Source organism: Perissodus microlepis, chromosome 6 (assembly GCF_051167445.1).
Source record: "Perissodus microlepis isolate ML-2025 ecotype Zambia chromosome 6, ASM5116744v1, whole genome shotgun sequence".
Taxonomy (NCBI): domain Eukaryota; kingdom Metazoa; phylum Chordata; class Actinopteri; order Cichliformes; family Cichlidae; genus Perissodus; species Perissodus microlepis.
The window spans coordinates 26309945-26328141 of record NC_140466.1 but is presented as its reverse complement, the minus strand read 5'-3'; the positions used below and the strand labels follow the sequence as shown (position 1 = coordinate 26328141).

Here is an 18197-nt window from a genome sequence, read left to right as displayed (position 1 = left end):
TGACACAAGCCCACGTACCAACCTTCATAGCGTTCACAACACTCTGATCGAACATTAGATTCAAACACAAATTGTAAAGTGTTGAAATTCCTGGAGATGCTACATGGATTGTCTCTATGGATTTTTTTTTATCCCAAAACCCAAAATAACTGCTGTGAAACCAAACTGTCCAAAGCCCCCATTGTCCATTGTGAAGCAAAGTATGACTTTGAGTAGCACTTGAAACTGAAACGGCCGTTTCTATTCTTCTTTGAGTGTTTAAGATGGCATAATGATGAGCTACTGCACTTACGCCAAGGTGCTGGAATGTAAAGAGATGCTGCAGTTTTTCTATCACTGGTAAAAAAAAATGTACTTCCAAGTAGATTTGAAAGAGAGAGGCACAGAGGCAAGAGACAAGAGTGACATGCAATAGAAAAAAATCCTGAATAAAACAGGGTATTTACAGTATGTTGGTGAGTATTCACTGAATTGAAGCCATAATTAGAAACTTTAAAATCACCAGTCGCACTGAGGTCTGACTCCATACAAAACACGCAAACTCTAATTATATATTTTTACAGACGTAAATATAGTCCCAGACACTGAGAAAGACCCAGTTACACACTTGTACACTGACACATCACTGTGTTTACCTGCGCCACAGTGTGCGTGTGTGTTTGTCTAGAGATTAGAATAAGCACAGTTTCTTCATCCGTGAACACAGCTCAAAACAGATGGCAGGGCCGTGAGGCACACACCTGGACATTTGAAATGACCCGGAATGAAGTCCAGACTGATCATAAACAAATCCAGTTAACAGGAGCTTTTGTCCAAGTGGAGCTATTTTTAGTTTTTTCAGTAAATATTGCTAGTAGTCTATGCCAAGAGATCAAAAGGAAAAGAAGAAAATGTTGTAAAATGCTATGGATGGAAGGTAAAGTATAGAAGAGCGCAAATATGTTGAGTAAAAATCACCTTATCTCCACTGTTCATTGCTCAAAGGGGGTTTTCTCTTTTTCTAAGGTCTTGACCTTAAATGTGCTGTGACCTGAGATGACTCGTGTTGTGAACTGGCTGCTGTATAATTAAATCTGAAATGAATGAAAAGATTTCAAAGGCCTTGCTCACTTAGAACTCTGAACTATAAATTGACAGCGAGATCGCGCAAAGACATGTTTGGTATGAGACAGAATAACATGACAGAGAACAATGTTGTTCTTGTTGAGATCGCAGATAGCTGAACCCAGGTGTGACTACATAGTTTCAATTACCGGATGAGTAACTTCATTTGAAGTTGGATTTCAGCGCAGTTGCCATAAATGATGAGTTTCAGTTAGATTACAGTGCATAAATCAAGTGAAGGCATGAAATCTTTCCAGTGGAGCAGCGTTCACATGAGACTCAGGCGGAATTGATTGACTCACATCAGAGGAATTTTTAAAATAATCAACTTGTAGCTGTTGTTCGTCCATCAGCTGTGCCTCAAATTCCCCTAAGCAGTATGATATTGAGAGGGAAATGGAGACATCGTTTGGTGAACTCTTTACAAAGGAGAAGCAGCACCACAAGGAGTCGTACAGCAGCAGAAGACCAAAGAAGAGGAAAGAAGAGGTACGATGAACTGCCCTCCACAGTCACCTGATCTCAACAGTGCTGATTATCTATGGGGGCAATTAAAGACCAGAATTTATGACATCATACGGATCCTAAAGAGATCTTTGTCAGAGATCTGAACTCAAAAAGATATTTCTCTTTACCTGGTTTGGTTAAACGTATCTGTCTTCAGCCACAGGTGACAATACAGGCTAGCTCAGCTATATGGTCATCACTTTTTTCCTGTAGCGTTAGCTTGCTTAGGCATCAAAGATCGCAACTGGAGCAGGTGGAGTGTAGGGAGGAGCTGTGAGCATAGCTTTGCTGCTACAATACTTAGACAACAAAACAAGTTTGACTGCCAGGAGAAAGAGGCTTTTCTTTAGACATTAATGTGTGAATGGGTCTGATTTTTTATTTTTTATTTTTTTGCTTCTATAAATACCATCAGGGAAAGCTGGGTGACATAAAAGCACCCAGACATTTAATAATTGAACGGTGCATAGCAGGTGGGCGATGTGAAGGTGATGCTGACTCATGGCTTCTGCTGCTCCGGAACAATGACGCTCCAGAACAAACAGTCGGCCCTGGGCATGGCCGCAGAGTTTGTGCTGAGGCGGGAATCCTGAGGAAGACTTCGGAAGCTCAGTGGCAGGAGCACTCTGCTCGGGAAAATCCTGTTTAATATAATATGAGTGAGACCACTTGCTCCCTCGCTAACACACACAGATGCAAGGCAGCCGCGGTGCCAAATGTACACATACACATGTTGCTCTAGTTTCCTTCCTACTGATGAATGGGGGAAGGGATGAACAGTAACTGCAGCTCATGTCACGACTTGGTGGGCTGCATGTACAGTACACAGCGAACATATACGTGCACAGGCGTTCAAATCCCAGGATCTGAGGTGCGCTTGGGACACTTCTAGAAAATTTAAGTGTGAGTTAAACTCGTACTAATCAGCTGTATTGGTTATCATTACTAATTTCTTTCTCTCTATGCCACAGTGGGTTTTAAATCAAACAATAAAGATGTGATTGAAGCGCAGACTTGCAGGTTTAATTCAAGGGTTTCAACAAAAGCTTTGCATTAACTGTTGAGGAATTACAGCCATTTCATTATACAGTCTCAACGTTTTCAAAGGCTCAAAATTAAATCAAAAATTGATTGACAAACAGCTCTTTGTTAACCAGGTTACTCCTGTTCCTTTCTATGACAAATTAAGCAGATAAAAGATCTGTATAATTAGCCCAGTGCATTCTTTAAAAAAAAGGAAGCCTGAAACACCATAGATGACAACTAAAGTGAACAACCATAGAATTATTCCCATTGTTAAGAAAAACAACAACAACAAAAGTATGGAAAAGGGGGGAAACAGTTCATTATTAAAGTATGCCACGTCATGTATAAACCATGTTGGAGGTAACGTTATGGCGTCGACGTGTATTCCTGTTTGTGCAACCAGGCTACTTGTGTTTTTTATTTATCATGCAACTGCTGATAGAAGTAGCAGGATAGATTTTGAAGTGTACAGGGTTATGTTCTCTGCTCAGACTTAGCCAAATGCTTCAAAACTGATCAGACAGTGCTTTACAGTGCAAATGGATAATGACCTAAAGTTTATAGCAAAAACAACACAATAGCTTCTCCAGCCAAATAAAGGCCATATTCTTGATTGGACAAGTCGGTCTTCCGATCTCATCCCAACAGAGCAGCTTCTATGTTATGGAAATGATGACAAAGAGAGCCACAAACAAGCAGCACCTAAAGGTGATTGCAGTAAAGGCCTAGCAGCACTTTGCATGGATATATTTATGTACAATGTATATCAACCTGTATATCAACATCAGATTTTTTTTCCCCAAAAATTGATAACAGCACCTGCTGTGCATCTGCAAGCCACTTTGCAACCTCCACCACAGTTCCTCCTTTTCATGCTACAGTATGTCTGACTTAATCCGTGTCCTGTTTATTTTGGATTTGTTTTGTTTGACGCTCTTTCTGCTGTTCTTCTTGACTAAAACAAACCTATCCACGAGACTTTCAAACAAGCACACCCTGCATCTTGTTCTGTGGTGAACAAGATAACGCAGTTGCCTCAGACTGTGGCGTACACTTTAAATGGTTCTTTAAATCCCATGTGCCAGTATCTTTTATCTGCATATAAAATGAGAAACTGATAGAACAGATCCCACTTATTTTACAGTAAAGTACAGTGTAGTATGGTACCTTATATATTCTACCATCACATCTGAATCAGCTTCAGCCAATGTGAAACAGTTTATGAGGTGATCCCTCCAATGAAAGGTTGAATTGAAGACTGTGATGTAACTAGCCATATTACCTGACTATGCGCAGTGACAATCTGCTTTAGGTGCACATGATGCAGAGAATAAAAAACTTTGTTTCATTCATTAATTTCATTCATCCATTCTCCGAAATGCTTATTCACTTTAGCATTGTGGGAGGCCTGAGGCTATTTCAGCTTTCAAAAGGCAAGAGGTGAAGTACACCCTGGACAGGGTGGCATGGTTAACACAGAAATATAGACATTGGCAACTGTGGCAGAGTTTTAGACTCACTGCTTAATCTGACATGCATGACTCTGGGAGGAAGTTGGAGCACCAGAGAGAACCCACACAGGCACAGGAAGAATATGCAAATTCCACACAGATGTGCCTGTGCCAGCCGGTGGATTCAAAGCTAGGACTTTCTTGCTGTCAAGCAACAATTCTTAACTATTTTGCCACTGTGCCACCCCTCAAACAAATTTTACTTTAAAAAATTCTTAAATCTTTTAAGTCTTGTGTTGTAACACCTGATCTCAGTGATGTGTCCATAAAAAAACAACACACTGTGCCCACACACACTCCTACGATGCCCGACTATTGTGTTTAAAGTAGAGAAAAGGTAGTAATGTCTCTGATTCCTCCTGAAGAAAAGACCCACAGCCTTTAGATACCGAGGTTTGTTTAGCTTTCACTCGATGTGTGTGAGGATTTTATGAGAACAGTGATTTGGAAGGAAGCATGAATGACTCTTGAGTGAGCGTAGGGGCACATACGTGTGCGCATTTGTGTGTGTGGGCGTGCGCGTATGTGTGTCATCTCCAGCTGAGTAGCAGGATGCAGACAACCAGGAAGAGATAAGCGCGGGTGAATGGAGGGAGCTTAGCATGTGTGTGTGTACTGTGTGTGTGTGTGCATGTGTGTTCGCGTAGGGAAATCACTTCACAAAGGCATGGAAGTGTGTGTTCCCCTGTCTACCAGCGCGGGACTCGGAGGAGATAAGCAGACAGCCAAATATTCCCCTTGTGTTTTCCCAGCAAAAACAGGAGGCGGAATACCAACCACTCAGACCGATGCCATGGGGTCAGGCGTGGAATGAGTCGCGCTTCCACTTCTTGCAAGCTGCACATAGCTGCCAAGTCAGTGCATTAATTGCAACACGATTACTCCAGAAAATCTCAGGAGACAGTCAGATGTGTGCGTGCGAGTGGGTTTAAATTCAGCTGCACATCAGCAGACACTCATGTGTGTCTGTCAGAGGCTCTGCAGGCTCACACTGAAACATTTGTGTGTCCGTATCTGTGGCTGGATTAGCATATTGAAAGCTTGTATTTCAGAATGTGCAGGTAGATATTAAATGACATGCTCCCACACAGTACTAAGTGGAACAGTTACAGACATCAGGTGGTGAGGATGCAGGCATAAAACAAAAAACAGAATCATTTACTTGTTTGTATTTACAGTAGTGTTATTTTTTAGCCCAAGACTTGTACATCTAAACAATAAACTGACACCATAAAATGACGAAAACTTTGCAAACTTTGAGTCAGATGAGAAGATAAGCAAACTGAATCTGCTGATGAGCATCATGCAAAACAGGCCAAAGCTCCAGAGTACCCTCCACACCAGTGGCTCTAAAAAGAAAATTCTGCCTTCAGAAGCCGTAAAAACAGTTCATTGACCCCACTACACACACATGCATAGCTTTTAGCAATTATTAACAATAAAAAATGACCCAAAATGAATTTTAGAGAAGTAAAGGTCATCAACATTGCATCACCAGACTCATATTTATTATCTCTGCACAAATCCATCCATCCTCTTCCACTTATCCGATCCTGCACAAATCATTCAAGTTAATTACTTTTTTTTTTTAACCTTGGTCGTCCACACCCCACCCACAGCAGTTTCATACCTCACCAGTGGGGCTGGATTCACAGTTTAAAAAACCTACACTGACTCTGAGATGAGATGGTTTTGTCATTTTCTTATTATAAACCATATCATCAGAGGAGAAAATAAAAGGAGAATGAAATTTGGGGACTCAGTATTTAATATAAATGAGCTCTACATGTTCAAATGATGTAAAAAGGTGCCAACTGTCAAATGTCCAATAAAACAGAAATGCCTGAAAACAAATGGCACTTGTAAAATTATAAGGCTTATAAGATGAACGTATGTGTTGATTATTAGGAGTGTGTGTGCCTGTGTGTGTTTATGCAATTTGCTGCAAGAAACCTCAGCAGCTGAGTATAGAAGGCTCTTTATGTTCATCGATATTTTCAGAAAATAAATACATTTGCGGCGTTTTTTCTCTCAGTTATTTTAACCTTAAAGACTCGCTCGGTCTCACAAACATGCGTAGACTTACTGACTCCCTTTAACCTGCCGGGCTCCCTTCAAAACATACACAAACGAATGAACGGTAAGTTCTTTGCATAGCTAAAAAGCCACAGAGACATGGGATTGCAGAGTCAACATAAAAATCACCCACATAGAGATCAGTGTGACATGCACATGAGCAAACACACATGCAGACACACACACACACACTGGCCAATGTCCACGGTTGTCAGGTTTGTGTATTTGGTATGGGAAGAATGTGTGCTGGTCAGCGTGCGGACGCTTAGCGCTCTGGGGTGGAGTTCTTATCAGGCCAATGTGTCATCGCAGACAACATTAAGTACCACTAAAACACACATGGACACGCATGTACACAAACACACACGGAGAAAGACACACAAAGTCAGGAGGGTGTAACCCCAAACAAGGATCCAGATTTTAAAAGATGCTTATTTATTTTACACCATCCCAACATCCCTCTTATAGAAAGAGGAGAGGAGAGGGTCAGAAAAACCTTAAAAAATATATCAAAAAGATATTAAGTTAGCCGATGAAATTCGTTGTTCTAGGCTTAAAAGCAAGAAGATCAACACACATATGTCCTGTTGTTGGCGTTTTCTCTCTCATTTTGGAGCAAACTCGAGCACCTTGAGCCTACTGTGATTATGAATTGCTGCTCTATATATGAAACTGAACTGCATTTTCCCTTTTACCTAAGACACAATTACTAGGTGCCAAATTTTTCTTATTAATGGTTTGTGCACTTCAGGGATCATTAGGGGAGGAGCCAAGTAGTGGCCAAGGATCGCCAGGGCCACCACACAGTTAACTGTGGTCATCCAACACAACACAGGATGGAGCTCCACAGGGCACTGTGCATATACTCATCAGCCCTGAGGTACATGTATTCTTCTGTTTTACAGGAACACCTTTTTGCAGAACAATTTCTCCATCATTTTTGTTCCCAAATGAACAAAAACATAAAACCTAAGAAAAAAAGTAATAAATTTATAGCTCATCAATATTTAAAAATTAATAACTTGAGCAACAGCACAAGCTTGTTTTCATCAAGTGAAGGTAAAAAAAAGAAGCATAAGATGTATTGTCTGTATAAGATAATAAGAAGAGTGAGGATTGAAGGATTTAATCTAATTATTCTTTGGTACAGTCATTTACACAGTGGCTGGTGGTAAACACCATTACCTCACAGCAAGAAGGTCCTGAGTTGAATCCACTGGCCTGTTGGGCCTTTTCTGTGTGTTTGCATGATCTCCTAGTGACTCCGTGGGTTGTCTGCCGCATATTAGGTTATTAGTAATTCTTAATTGATTGTAGGTAGTGTGTCTGTCTGTTTCTCTGTCAGCCATATGACAGGCTGGTGACATGTCCAGGGTGTACCCTTCTTCTAGCGCTAGGACAGCTGGAAGAGGCTTTCACAAAAATTGTAACCCTTAATTGGATAAGCAGAAGAACATGGATGATTCACACCGCTGAAAACGTAATAATACCAATTTCTATCTGGTGTATCTTATCTGGTGCTGCCACTGGTCATCATTACACTAGTAACAGTCTAAAACATTTCCCATCATAGCCAGCCTTAATAAAATGGGGATATGTAAATGCTCACCAACAAATACTGCATTTAAAGGTTATGGTCCAGGCGCTAACAGAGGAGAATAACTAGGAGGAGAGGGACTGGTTAAGAGAGCGACTATATAAAATCCGAAATCACCCCCCACCCCCCACTCCCGCCAATAAAAGACCTATTTTAAAAAAAAAAATACACTTTTTATGTATAAAACTTTAAAACTTTAAAAAACTGGCAACCACTCACTGACACAACAGACACGTTTATTTTCGATTCAATGAAAGATTTTCTCTCTTTTATTTTTTACACACAAGAAACTCGTTCATAGCGATTAAGCCACATCAGGGTGTTACTCCACAACAACTACACAAATGTTAAATGTTTATCACGTGTGCACGTGCATGTGTGTGAGAGACAGAACGTGAATCCGCGCCTGTGTAAATCCAGCTGTTATTTTTATCCCTGTTATTAGTTGACTTGACATCTGCACACGCGCGCAAACCTATACATCCATGCGATCCATGCGCGCCACCAATATTTGGACCCTGGGGGATGCTTGAGCTGAATGTGAGCATGTTTGTGTGTTTGCATGCATTGAAAAGTGCATCAGACTTAACGTGACCGTCACCGTGGCATGCACGTGGCATGCATCTGTGAGATCGCCACAGACACCGACACCGGTTATGCGGTTATTGGCAGAAGCGCGCTGTCAACCCTCATACACACATGCACGTGCCGCCTCGGAGCCAGCTGCAGGAGGGCAGGATCACCGAGTCCAGAGTAATAAATATAGTTCTTGTGTTACTTTTATAATTTAAAAGCTAAAATAAAGTAAAATGACTCACCAGCTTTGCAGGGGTCCTTGTAGTCAATGGTCTCCGCTCTCTCTTCCTCATAATATTCATAGTCTGGCTCCTCGTAGTCGAAACAGTTACAAATAGTAACTTTGCCCCAGAAAGTCAAGCCGGCAAGCACCAGTGTGATCCAGCGCATCTTACCAGCAAGTGCGGATGGCACACGGTCCATCTGAAGACTGAAATAACCAAATAACGGCCTCTCTGCTCGTCTCGTGCGCTACTGAGAGATGGACAATCCAATCTCCGAAGCACGGCGTTAAGAATTTATCGGGCCATCTTGAAGATTTGCGTCCTTTGTGACAGTCTGCTTGTGGATGGTGTAGGTTGTAGTAAGTTACCCTACTCCGATTGACTCTCCTCCATGGTTAAAGTACGCTGAGGTTTCTGTGCGCCCGTCTCTCAGTCAGCAAAGTGTCCGCTGAGAAGCTCCGCTGTCCTCCGCTGTGGCTTCGCAGGTGAAGCTGCTGCTAGACAAGCAAGAAAGAGGAGAGGTTAGGAGATCAGGGCTGGGTGATCTCTGAGCGTAAAGACGCACGGTGGTGTGTCTGCTGCTGCTGCTGCACGCACGAGAATCATCCACCTTGTGTGTTTCCAACCAACACTCTCGTCCCTCGCCTAGCGCAATCTCTCTATCTCTCTCGCTCTCTCTCTCTCTGTCTGTCTGTCTCTCTCTCTCTCTCTCTGTCTCTCTCTCTCTCGTGTCCGGTGGTGGTACTGTCTCTCTCTCTCAACCCAAGTCAGCGCACCGCCCATTCACACACACGCACACACACACACACACACACACACACACACACACACACACACACACACACACACAACCGCACTGTTCGTCCCAAGTGGTGCAGAACCACAACGTCTCTGTCTTCTTTTGTCTCCATTCAATGGACCATTCGCAGTCTTCTTCGTTCGTTTTTTTTTCATGCGCAAAACTCCTGAGCCTTCTCTCTGATCTCAGCGCGCTGACCGCGGAGGAAGCCGCTCACTAATCATCACCGGCTTAATTGGACCTTTATTCACATTGACCCGCAAAATAAAGTGAACTGGCAGTAAAGAACCGGTAGCGGTAAAAGTAACACGGTGGCCACAAATTTGCCTGTGACTCTAAGTAGGTGTTATCTGGTTATTCTGAGGCAGGTGCCAAGTAGGTGAGAGCCAAACCATAAACGCCCAGAGGCAGGTAAGCTTTACAGTCATGACGTGACAAGTGGTCTTTTATTCTGGCCCCCTTCTGAGTTGCTGTCATAGAGAGAGGGAGAGGGACATCAGTTTTAAACCTTTGAAATTTAAATAGTGAATTTTAATAAATAAATAAATAAATCCCTACTGAACAATGGCCTTTAGAGTGGGGGACAGGTAGAGACAAGAAAAATCTTTAATATGTAGAGCATAATCACATCAAGCAAAACACTAAACCAGACTAGATAGATAGATAGACCAGTCTGCCATTCACCTATGATGTCTTCTCTAATCTCTCATAAATACCCTTGGCAGCAGTAGGTCGGTCAACAACCGAGTTCGTGATCCTCCCCTGCATCCCTGACATCCACAGGTCCAGCGCAGCAGCCTGAGCGTGTTAGTTCATGAAAAGAACGCTAAGAGCATTTAGGCAAGAGGGGGAGAAAAAATCCTTTACAGTCAATTTCATTTGACGTATTTTACTCTAATTTCGCACGGACTGCAAAGTTGTCAGGAACCACCCATAATCCCCCCCAGTGCTGCCTATACACGTGCACATGCACACACGGAAGACTCCAGCAGTAAAAATAAAACCCCAGCAGTTGTTGACAGACAGTGAACACCTTGCCAGTGTAAATCCTCCTGAGACAAGCTCACCCATACGTCTCCACAGCTTACCTGCTGCGTTTACCTGCCCGGGGCGCGTTGGTTTGCTGCGGAACCACATAGCGACCCATCGTGCTGCAAATGTGGGGACTTTCTCCGGAGTCTCAGGGGGCCTCGGGGTGTCACTCGGTACCGGCAGTTTCAAACGTGCCTGACTCCCCCCATTTATTACCGGGAGATTACCGGAGCGCTGTCTCTGCCGCTCCCGACTAATCCTGCCCTCTGGGAGAGGTAGCGGCGCGCTGACGTCACGCCATCAATCCAGCCGCAAGCTGTCCACTATCCACGGGTTGGACACAAATCCCTTAGAGGCAGCACACACACACACACACACACACACGCACGCACGCAGGTCGACACACTCCTGGTTTTTTTTGTCCCAAAATTAACCTGCTGGACAACCTGAAAGTTTGTGGGATAGAAAAAAGGAGCAACAACCAACTCTGACAGGATGAATCTGTGTCAGTCTGATTCCTCATACTAAGATCAGGGTTCTGATATTATCAACGAGTCTTAATGGCAAGAATTGCACTAACAAGGATAATAAAAATAACTAGGTAGATAAAGAAAAACTTTGGGGAGAGCAAGCAAACTGCCATCACCAGCAGGGTGTGCTGAAGCACTACTGCGTAGCTCAGAAAAAAGTTTGGCAGGTAAATGCCAGGAGCCACTACTCTAAGCCAAAACAAGCTCTTGGCCTCCCACTCCACATTTTCAACCATTGTACAAAAACAAAAGACAAATGAAATTTTAATGAAATAAAAGTCAGCACAGCAGCACTGGCTGACACTTGCTTGTGTATGTTTTCCAACCAAGTCACCTTCACTCAGCTTCATTTCACTTCACAAGTTTCTACTGGTCATCCATGCCTAGGGGTATCTTATAGTTTGTGACTCACTGCACTAATCGGTGTGTTTAAGTGTGCAGTTTGTTGTCAACCGCAGGTCAAATACATTCTTTCTACATCCATGTTATACCGATGCGTGTTGATTTGCATAGACGTTTGGGTGAAGCTGGTGGGCATGTTGTTGTTTTGGGAGTGCATGTCACAAGACTCGTACTTACCACGAGTACAGTGTTAAAGTTATTTTAAAAAGCCTCCACACTTTACTTAGTGTTTGTGTGTGTGTGCGTGTGTGTGTTTAGTGCTTATTTGTGGTCTGGTTTTCCCTCTCGAACACCTGCAAATTAACACCAGGGAAGGCATTTAGTGGCATTTTTGGCCTTTCAAGCCACTTACAGTCCATCTGTGTGGTTACTACCCACCAAATCTATTCAGCAAAAACGCTTCCTTCTTAAATAGGCTCCAGCTATTGAAATTAATGCTGTGTTCAGGTATTTGTGTCCCTATTTAAAGCACTTATCGATCAGTGAAACTCTGTGAAAGTACCTCGCCAGCATTCTGACCCAGCGCACTGACCACCACCCCTCCCTGAAGCCACACTCTCTCATATCCAAACACACACATACACCCACACACAAATATCAAGAGGAACCCTCAAACAAAGCAGCAGCCCCTCGAGACTCCTCCAAGTGCTGTGGTCTGCAGGTATTGGAGCACTAATATTAGCTTTGTTTCTAGATGCAGTAGAATTGAACTGCACCAGGTTTGCTGCACTTTACTCTGACTTCAAAGATATGCATTATCTGAATCAGGCATTTGAGTGATCCACTCTGGTTATAACAGACTGTTTAAGCTATCTTTGTCACTCATAGAGTCCCCAGTTACCTTGAATTAATTCTGCTGTAATCCATAGAAACATATCAAATCCACAGCAACATTTCCTACACTGCCGTTCATCTATATGAAGACAGCAGCCACATTTTCATGATATTCATGTCAAAATATTACATTCAGCTTTGATGTGGACATATTCATAAACTTGATGAAATACTGCTAAAAACAGAGATTTTGACTCAAAATGTGACTTGAATGAGATTTAAAGCATGACTTACCAAGCTGAAAGAAATTTGTAATGTAAAAAATGAATGCCATAATATGAGCATACAGCTGTTTTTACCTAAATAAATAAAAACAGCTGCATGCTCTGGAAGGCGGACACAGTGGTGGTGGTGGAGCATTTAGCTGAAGAAGCAGATGTTTCCCTCAGGAACATGTTATGTTATGTATATTTAGCAGGTTTCCAAGAACATAAATAATACATGTACACTACAAACACCCCTAAATCAATGCATACAGCCCTAAATGAGATCTTAAATCTGAAGAAATTGATCATTGCATGAGAATCTTATTTCTGATGACCTGGTGTAGCTTTGTTTACTGCTACAGCAGTATAAGTAACACAACGTGTAGTGGTACACTGTGACACCATGTTACTGTAAGCATTGTTCAAGTAAATATCATGTATATTCAGGTAAGCTTTTGTTGCGATGCAACCTACTGAGAACCTGTACTGTGTCTAGTACTCATAGCTGGTGGATATATCATACAAACAACACAACTCTCTTTTCCTCGTTTTGTTACCATTTATTCCATTTGCATTTATTTTTGTTGTTGTTTTTTTCCCACTTGATGCAGGATCAGCAGATCATTTCATCATTTCATTCAAATTTCTGACTTTTCTTCATAATTTAGTTTCTGTCCTTTTTTGGTTAAAATATTTTTAAAATGGCTCATTTGTGACGTAGCACAGTGCTTTGTAACGGAAAGCATGGCTAAACATCGGTCAGTCATTCATCCAAAATAAACTCCTTGACTGGACTTTAAGGCCAAAGACTTCAAGGGTCAAGTTTTTAACCACAATAACAAGTTTTTAACAAGCCTGGGTACTTGACTCTGTGGTAGGACTTGACTAAAGCGGTCCAAGAAGTGCAGGAGACTGATGCTGTCCAGTGTAGCAACCGATTTATTCACCATTTTGTGACCCAAACAATATTTACAAAGAAACAAATAAGAAACTCAACTCCAAATTAACTCAGTTCAAATAAACATAACTGAACTTAAATCAACGGAAATTAAGGTCAAACTGCACACAGCTACACTGACCTGAACCTTTCTCCTGAAACACCTGAGTTTTTCTGCTTAAATAGTCCACTTAACCAAACAATTTCTCCTCTGGACTATTCCATTAAGTAGGTAAGATGAACATGATTATATTCAAACCTCTACTGCCACTCTTTACTAGCAACATAAACTCTGTGGTGTAATCAATACATATTACAACAATAAATCTATTTCTTCATAAACCCTCTAAAATCAACTTTATTAAATTATAAGAGTTCTTCCCCTTCTGCACTTGGTCTCTTCCTGTGACCTCAGATGAACCCAGAAGGTATAAAGCAGGAAGTAAAACTACATTTCCTCCTTTTGTTTCTGGAAGACAGGTAGGTAAGGTAAGTTCTAAACAATACAAATTAACAGTTGAAATAAAGAACATGTTAACTTAACAAACTCGTAGGAATTGATTTAAAACAAGATGTTATATTATATAATCTGTAAAAGTGCAAAACATAAACAAACCCGGGATAGTAGATGTTTGCCTGTTGCAGACTACATATGAAATATGGTTAAATCAAAACAAGAATGTTAACTAAGAATATGGTAAATGGTCTTCTCACCCACTTTGTCACAGACTCCATAAAACGGTAGTATTTTTCAACACTGGTAACCTACGTGATTACAAAGACATTTTCTGTATACATTTTTTGCCCACTAATCCCTCATTTATTATATCTGTAACTTTGTTCATCCCCTGCTGTCCTCTAGTTGTTGTTTTTCGCTGTTTTTTGTTGAAGGCCTCATAATTCAATATCCTATGTTCCTATTTTTTAAAAATGTATATAATAATTACATCTCTGTATTTATAAATGGATATAATAATTTATTTACTGCACTTTGGTCAGTGAAATCTGTGTGTAAAAATGTGTTTATAATATGTGCCTTATAAATAAATGTTTACTAACTTACTTGCCTACTTATTTAGTTACTACTTTGTACGAGTTTATCCCCACAAACTGCATTGTGGGAGCAAGAACCCCCCCAAAGAGCAACTAATGCTGACCGCCTTTGATCGAGCCGGAGAAACTTCACCTTTCTGTATCTTTCTTTATCCTCAGGGCTTACAAAGCTATGACCGCTAGTTAGCTAATAAACTAAAGTCAACTATATAGAGTGAACTACCTAGTCACATGAGGCAAGGTGTGAAAACAGGTGTAGGTTTTAGTGGACTTTAGATAGAGTTATATTAGTCCCGGTGTTAGATTCAGACCTTCCTTAGAGTCTTTACCTGACAGTGTGCTTGCTTTCTTAGGCATATCAAAACTGTTATATAAAAATAATTACCTACTCTTTTATAAAATAAAAGATAAACGAGAGTCCTTGGTTTCTTAACAGACACCACTGAGACGATAACCTCTACTATAGCATGAACATCATACTCTTGCCCGATCTTTGTAACTTTCACTGAAGTAAATTAATGAAAGATAAGTTTTGGATAGCTGATAAAAGAGGGGGACAGGTTAGAGGGGAACAGGCAGAGGCGGAAAATGAAGACAAAGCTAAAACGATAACAATACCTTAGGTAAGAAAAAAGAAAATATTATGTGTTCTCCTAGGTCTGCTGACTGTGGAAGTGTCCTAAGAGGTTTATGAAATTCCTCAAGAGGAAGCAAAGAGGTGGCCAGAGACATCCATCACCTTTTGGCTAAAAGACACTCTGCTGACACCACAACAGAGCCCAGCAGAGGATGATGATAATGCCTGGATATTGCTCGGTAGCTTTAAAAACACGTCGAGGCAGTTTAATTTCCTCATACCTTTTACTGCTGAAAAAGACAAACAAAACAAACAAAAAAAATCTCGAAACAATGTGGAACTTGAGGTTTTTATTTCTAAGTTCAGCAGCAAAAGGAATGAAGGCGCCCATGTATGCTCTCTGTCCGTGTTACTGGAAAGTGCATATATATATATATATATATATATGCAGCACTCACATGCAAGACACACATGGCAGCTATGTGAAGTGGCTCCTTATGTAAACAGAGCGAGCGGAGGGAAGACGAGGTGTGGAGAGGAAATCCTCTGCATAAATGCCAAGCTGTGCGTGCCATTCGCTCTCCCTTGTTCTTATTTCCTCTTTTCTGCACCTCTCATGGCTCTGATTCTGCTCCTTCATCTCTCCTCCGCTGCGTCTCGTGTGTCCGTGCGCGACTGTGCGGGTGTGCGCGTGCCAGTTTGCAGCTCACGTTCACAATCCTGGAAAGATGACACAGACCTGCTTTTTGTCTTTGTGCCACCAGAATTTGCCGACACGGGAGAAGAAGAATGAAAGCAGGATGCACACTGGTGTCAAAAGATGGCCGCAGCTGCAAGGAGGTACAGACGGAAAAACATATGCTGGAAAAGGAGGAAGGGAAGATCTCCCAGTAAATGCCTTACTGTAAAAGGGTCAAAGGGGCTGTTGAACCTTTACACTCTTATATACAGTGTCTTAGATTCTTCCTTAGCTGTGTCCTGTAGAGCTCATGGATATGTTATTTTTTGATCTCAAATCATTTGCTGGTGCTGAAATGTATTTAGAGCCTAGTGATAATATATTTATCAGTGATAATATAAAAGTGACATCTCCTATTGGTTTTGGACTTTGAACTGTTTTTTAGAACCAGAAGTTACCACATTTAGATTGAAGGGTGGAGCGCTAAGATACTATATCATCAGTAAATTGTGCAGGTACACAGACACACGTATCAGCTCATTTATATAGGCTGCAGACTAATAAAACACTGGAATTTCACCATAGTCCCATAACCGAAGCCCAACCTTCTCAGAAGGTCTGTACTACACAGCAAGCCAAAATAGAAATCTGATAATCCATTAAAAATGCCCCAAAAGGCACCGATGACTGACCCACAGGTCCAGTTCAATGATTTAAAGTAGGAGGACAGGTGACTGGCTCCAGGACTATCAGTCATCCCTAACTCAGTTATCCAGATGCAAAAGTTATTACCAGGAAAAACCCTCCTGGAGCATAATGTGTCCCTGATCAGGACACATTATGCTCCACATTTTTATCGACTGGGTTAAGGTTTATTATTTTGTTTTTTGTTTGTTTTTTATCTACAATATGAAATTAAATGAAGAATATCCAAACACAAGATTATTGTCTGAATTTTGTTCAGAGTGTCACTTTCTATCATCGTCCTCACATTATGACACTCACTTGGACTTATTGAACTAATATCTAAGATTATTTTTTTATTTTTTTTAAAAAAACAACTTTTTGTTGATCCGGTAATTTTGTCATTACTGAACAAGGAGGAAGAAAGTTGAGTTGAATGCCGAGTTAGAATTTGGGGAACAGTAACAGACAGCGCCACGCACAGAGTGAGACCGCCTTAACAGACCAACCACCTTACTTCTCTGAAAGCTGAAGATGTTGAAAGTGTGTGTGTGTGTGTACAGTAGCCATTTGCTGACATTGCACTTCTTCTTGAACTTGGTATTGGGTGTGCACTTGTATTACTCGTGTTATGGGGACATAAATCTATTTACGCTGTCATAACGTGGAGGCTCAGCTTTGTTTTGGGGGGCAAAAAAGCAAGTTTTCATAACATGATTTACCAAATTTTAGAAGAATTGATTTAAGGTAATGTGAGACTACACTAGGGTAAAGCTCCAGGAACTTAATATAACTCAATGCAATGTCCTCAGAGATATGGTAACGCAGCTGTATGATAAACGTGTGTGTGCTCTGGCCTCTGCTTACTGCAGATATGCTTCTTTTCAGAAAGGCTATAGAAATATGCAGTGTGTGTGTGTGTGTGTGTGTGTGTGTGTGTGAGAGAGAGAGAGAGAGAGAGAGAGAAGAGAGTGAGTGAGTGAGGGTTGATTTGCTGTACAAAGACCTTTCAGCTGCAAAATCAGCTTTGGCACATTGTGAGAACCAATGTTCCTCAAAACTGAGAAAGAAATTGCACATCCTGTTAACCAGTGTTGGTCAAGTTACTTGAAAAAAGTAATCAGTAACTAATTACTAATTACTTCCCCCAAAAAGTAATCCCGTTACTTTACTGATTACTTATTTTCAAAAGTAATTAATTACTTAGTTACTTCGTTACTTAGTTACTTTTTAAAAACACGATTTGCAACCTGAATAGGTGATAAAGCGATAGATCTTTCAGCCCAATTCTACTTTTTCTACATAATCCATCATACAAAATGTAATTGTATATTGTTCACATGTTGAAATAAATTACCAATCAATTAATCAAATGGAAATGTCTCTTTTTAAAACTTGTTTTATTAGTTTTAATCTTTTAACTTTATGCATCAAGCAAATATTTAATTATATGCAACATTCTCTGACTGGAAGAAATTTGTTTAATATCTAAACCTATTTTCTGCACATTCCAGCACATAAAATATATATTTTTTTGTGTTTACACTCACTCTTTCAAATAGATTCAAGTAAAACACAGCAGAAAATAAATAAAGTCAAAGACTAGCGGCCCTTTTGCTCTATTTTCACCTGTAAAGCAGAAGTAGGGTAGGCGGAGGTTTACCCTGGTGCAGGTGTGCCGCAGCGGTCAGTGGAAGAATCCGCGAGTTTCTCTGTGAATTTCCCATTAAGTCGTAGCGCACTCGGTGCTTGCTTGGAAGTTTAGGGGTTTTTTTCACTGTAAAAAGAAGTTTTCTTCCCACGCACAAGGGACGCTAATGTTTTTGTCACTTTTTACAGAATC

At 41.0% G+C, this 18197-nt stretch overlaps 1 protein-coding gene across 1 annotated transcript in view; it reads right to left on the bottom strand.

Annotated features, from left to right (window-relative positions):
* tll1 (tolloid-like 1) overlaps positions 1-10690 on the bottom strand; it is a 56369-nt gene extending 45679 nt beyond the window's left edge. Inside the window, exons 1-2 of the mRNA XM_084931721.1 lie at positions 10509-10690; positions 8640-9115 (exon numbers count right to left, since the gene is read on the bottom strand). Coding sequence (XP_084787847.1) covers positions 8640-8820 — 181 coding nt within the window. The 5' untranslated portion in view covers positions 8821-9115; positions 10509-10690. The remainder of the gene's footprint in view (positions 1-8639; positions 9116-10508) is intronic.
* Between the last annotated feature and the right edge of the window lie 7507 nt (positions 10691-18197).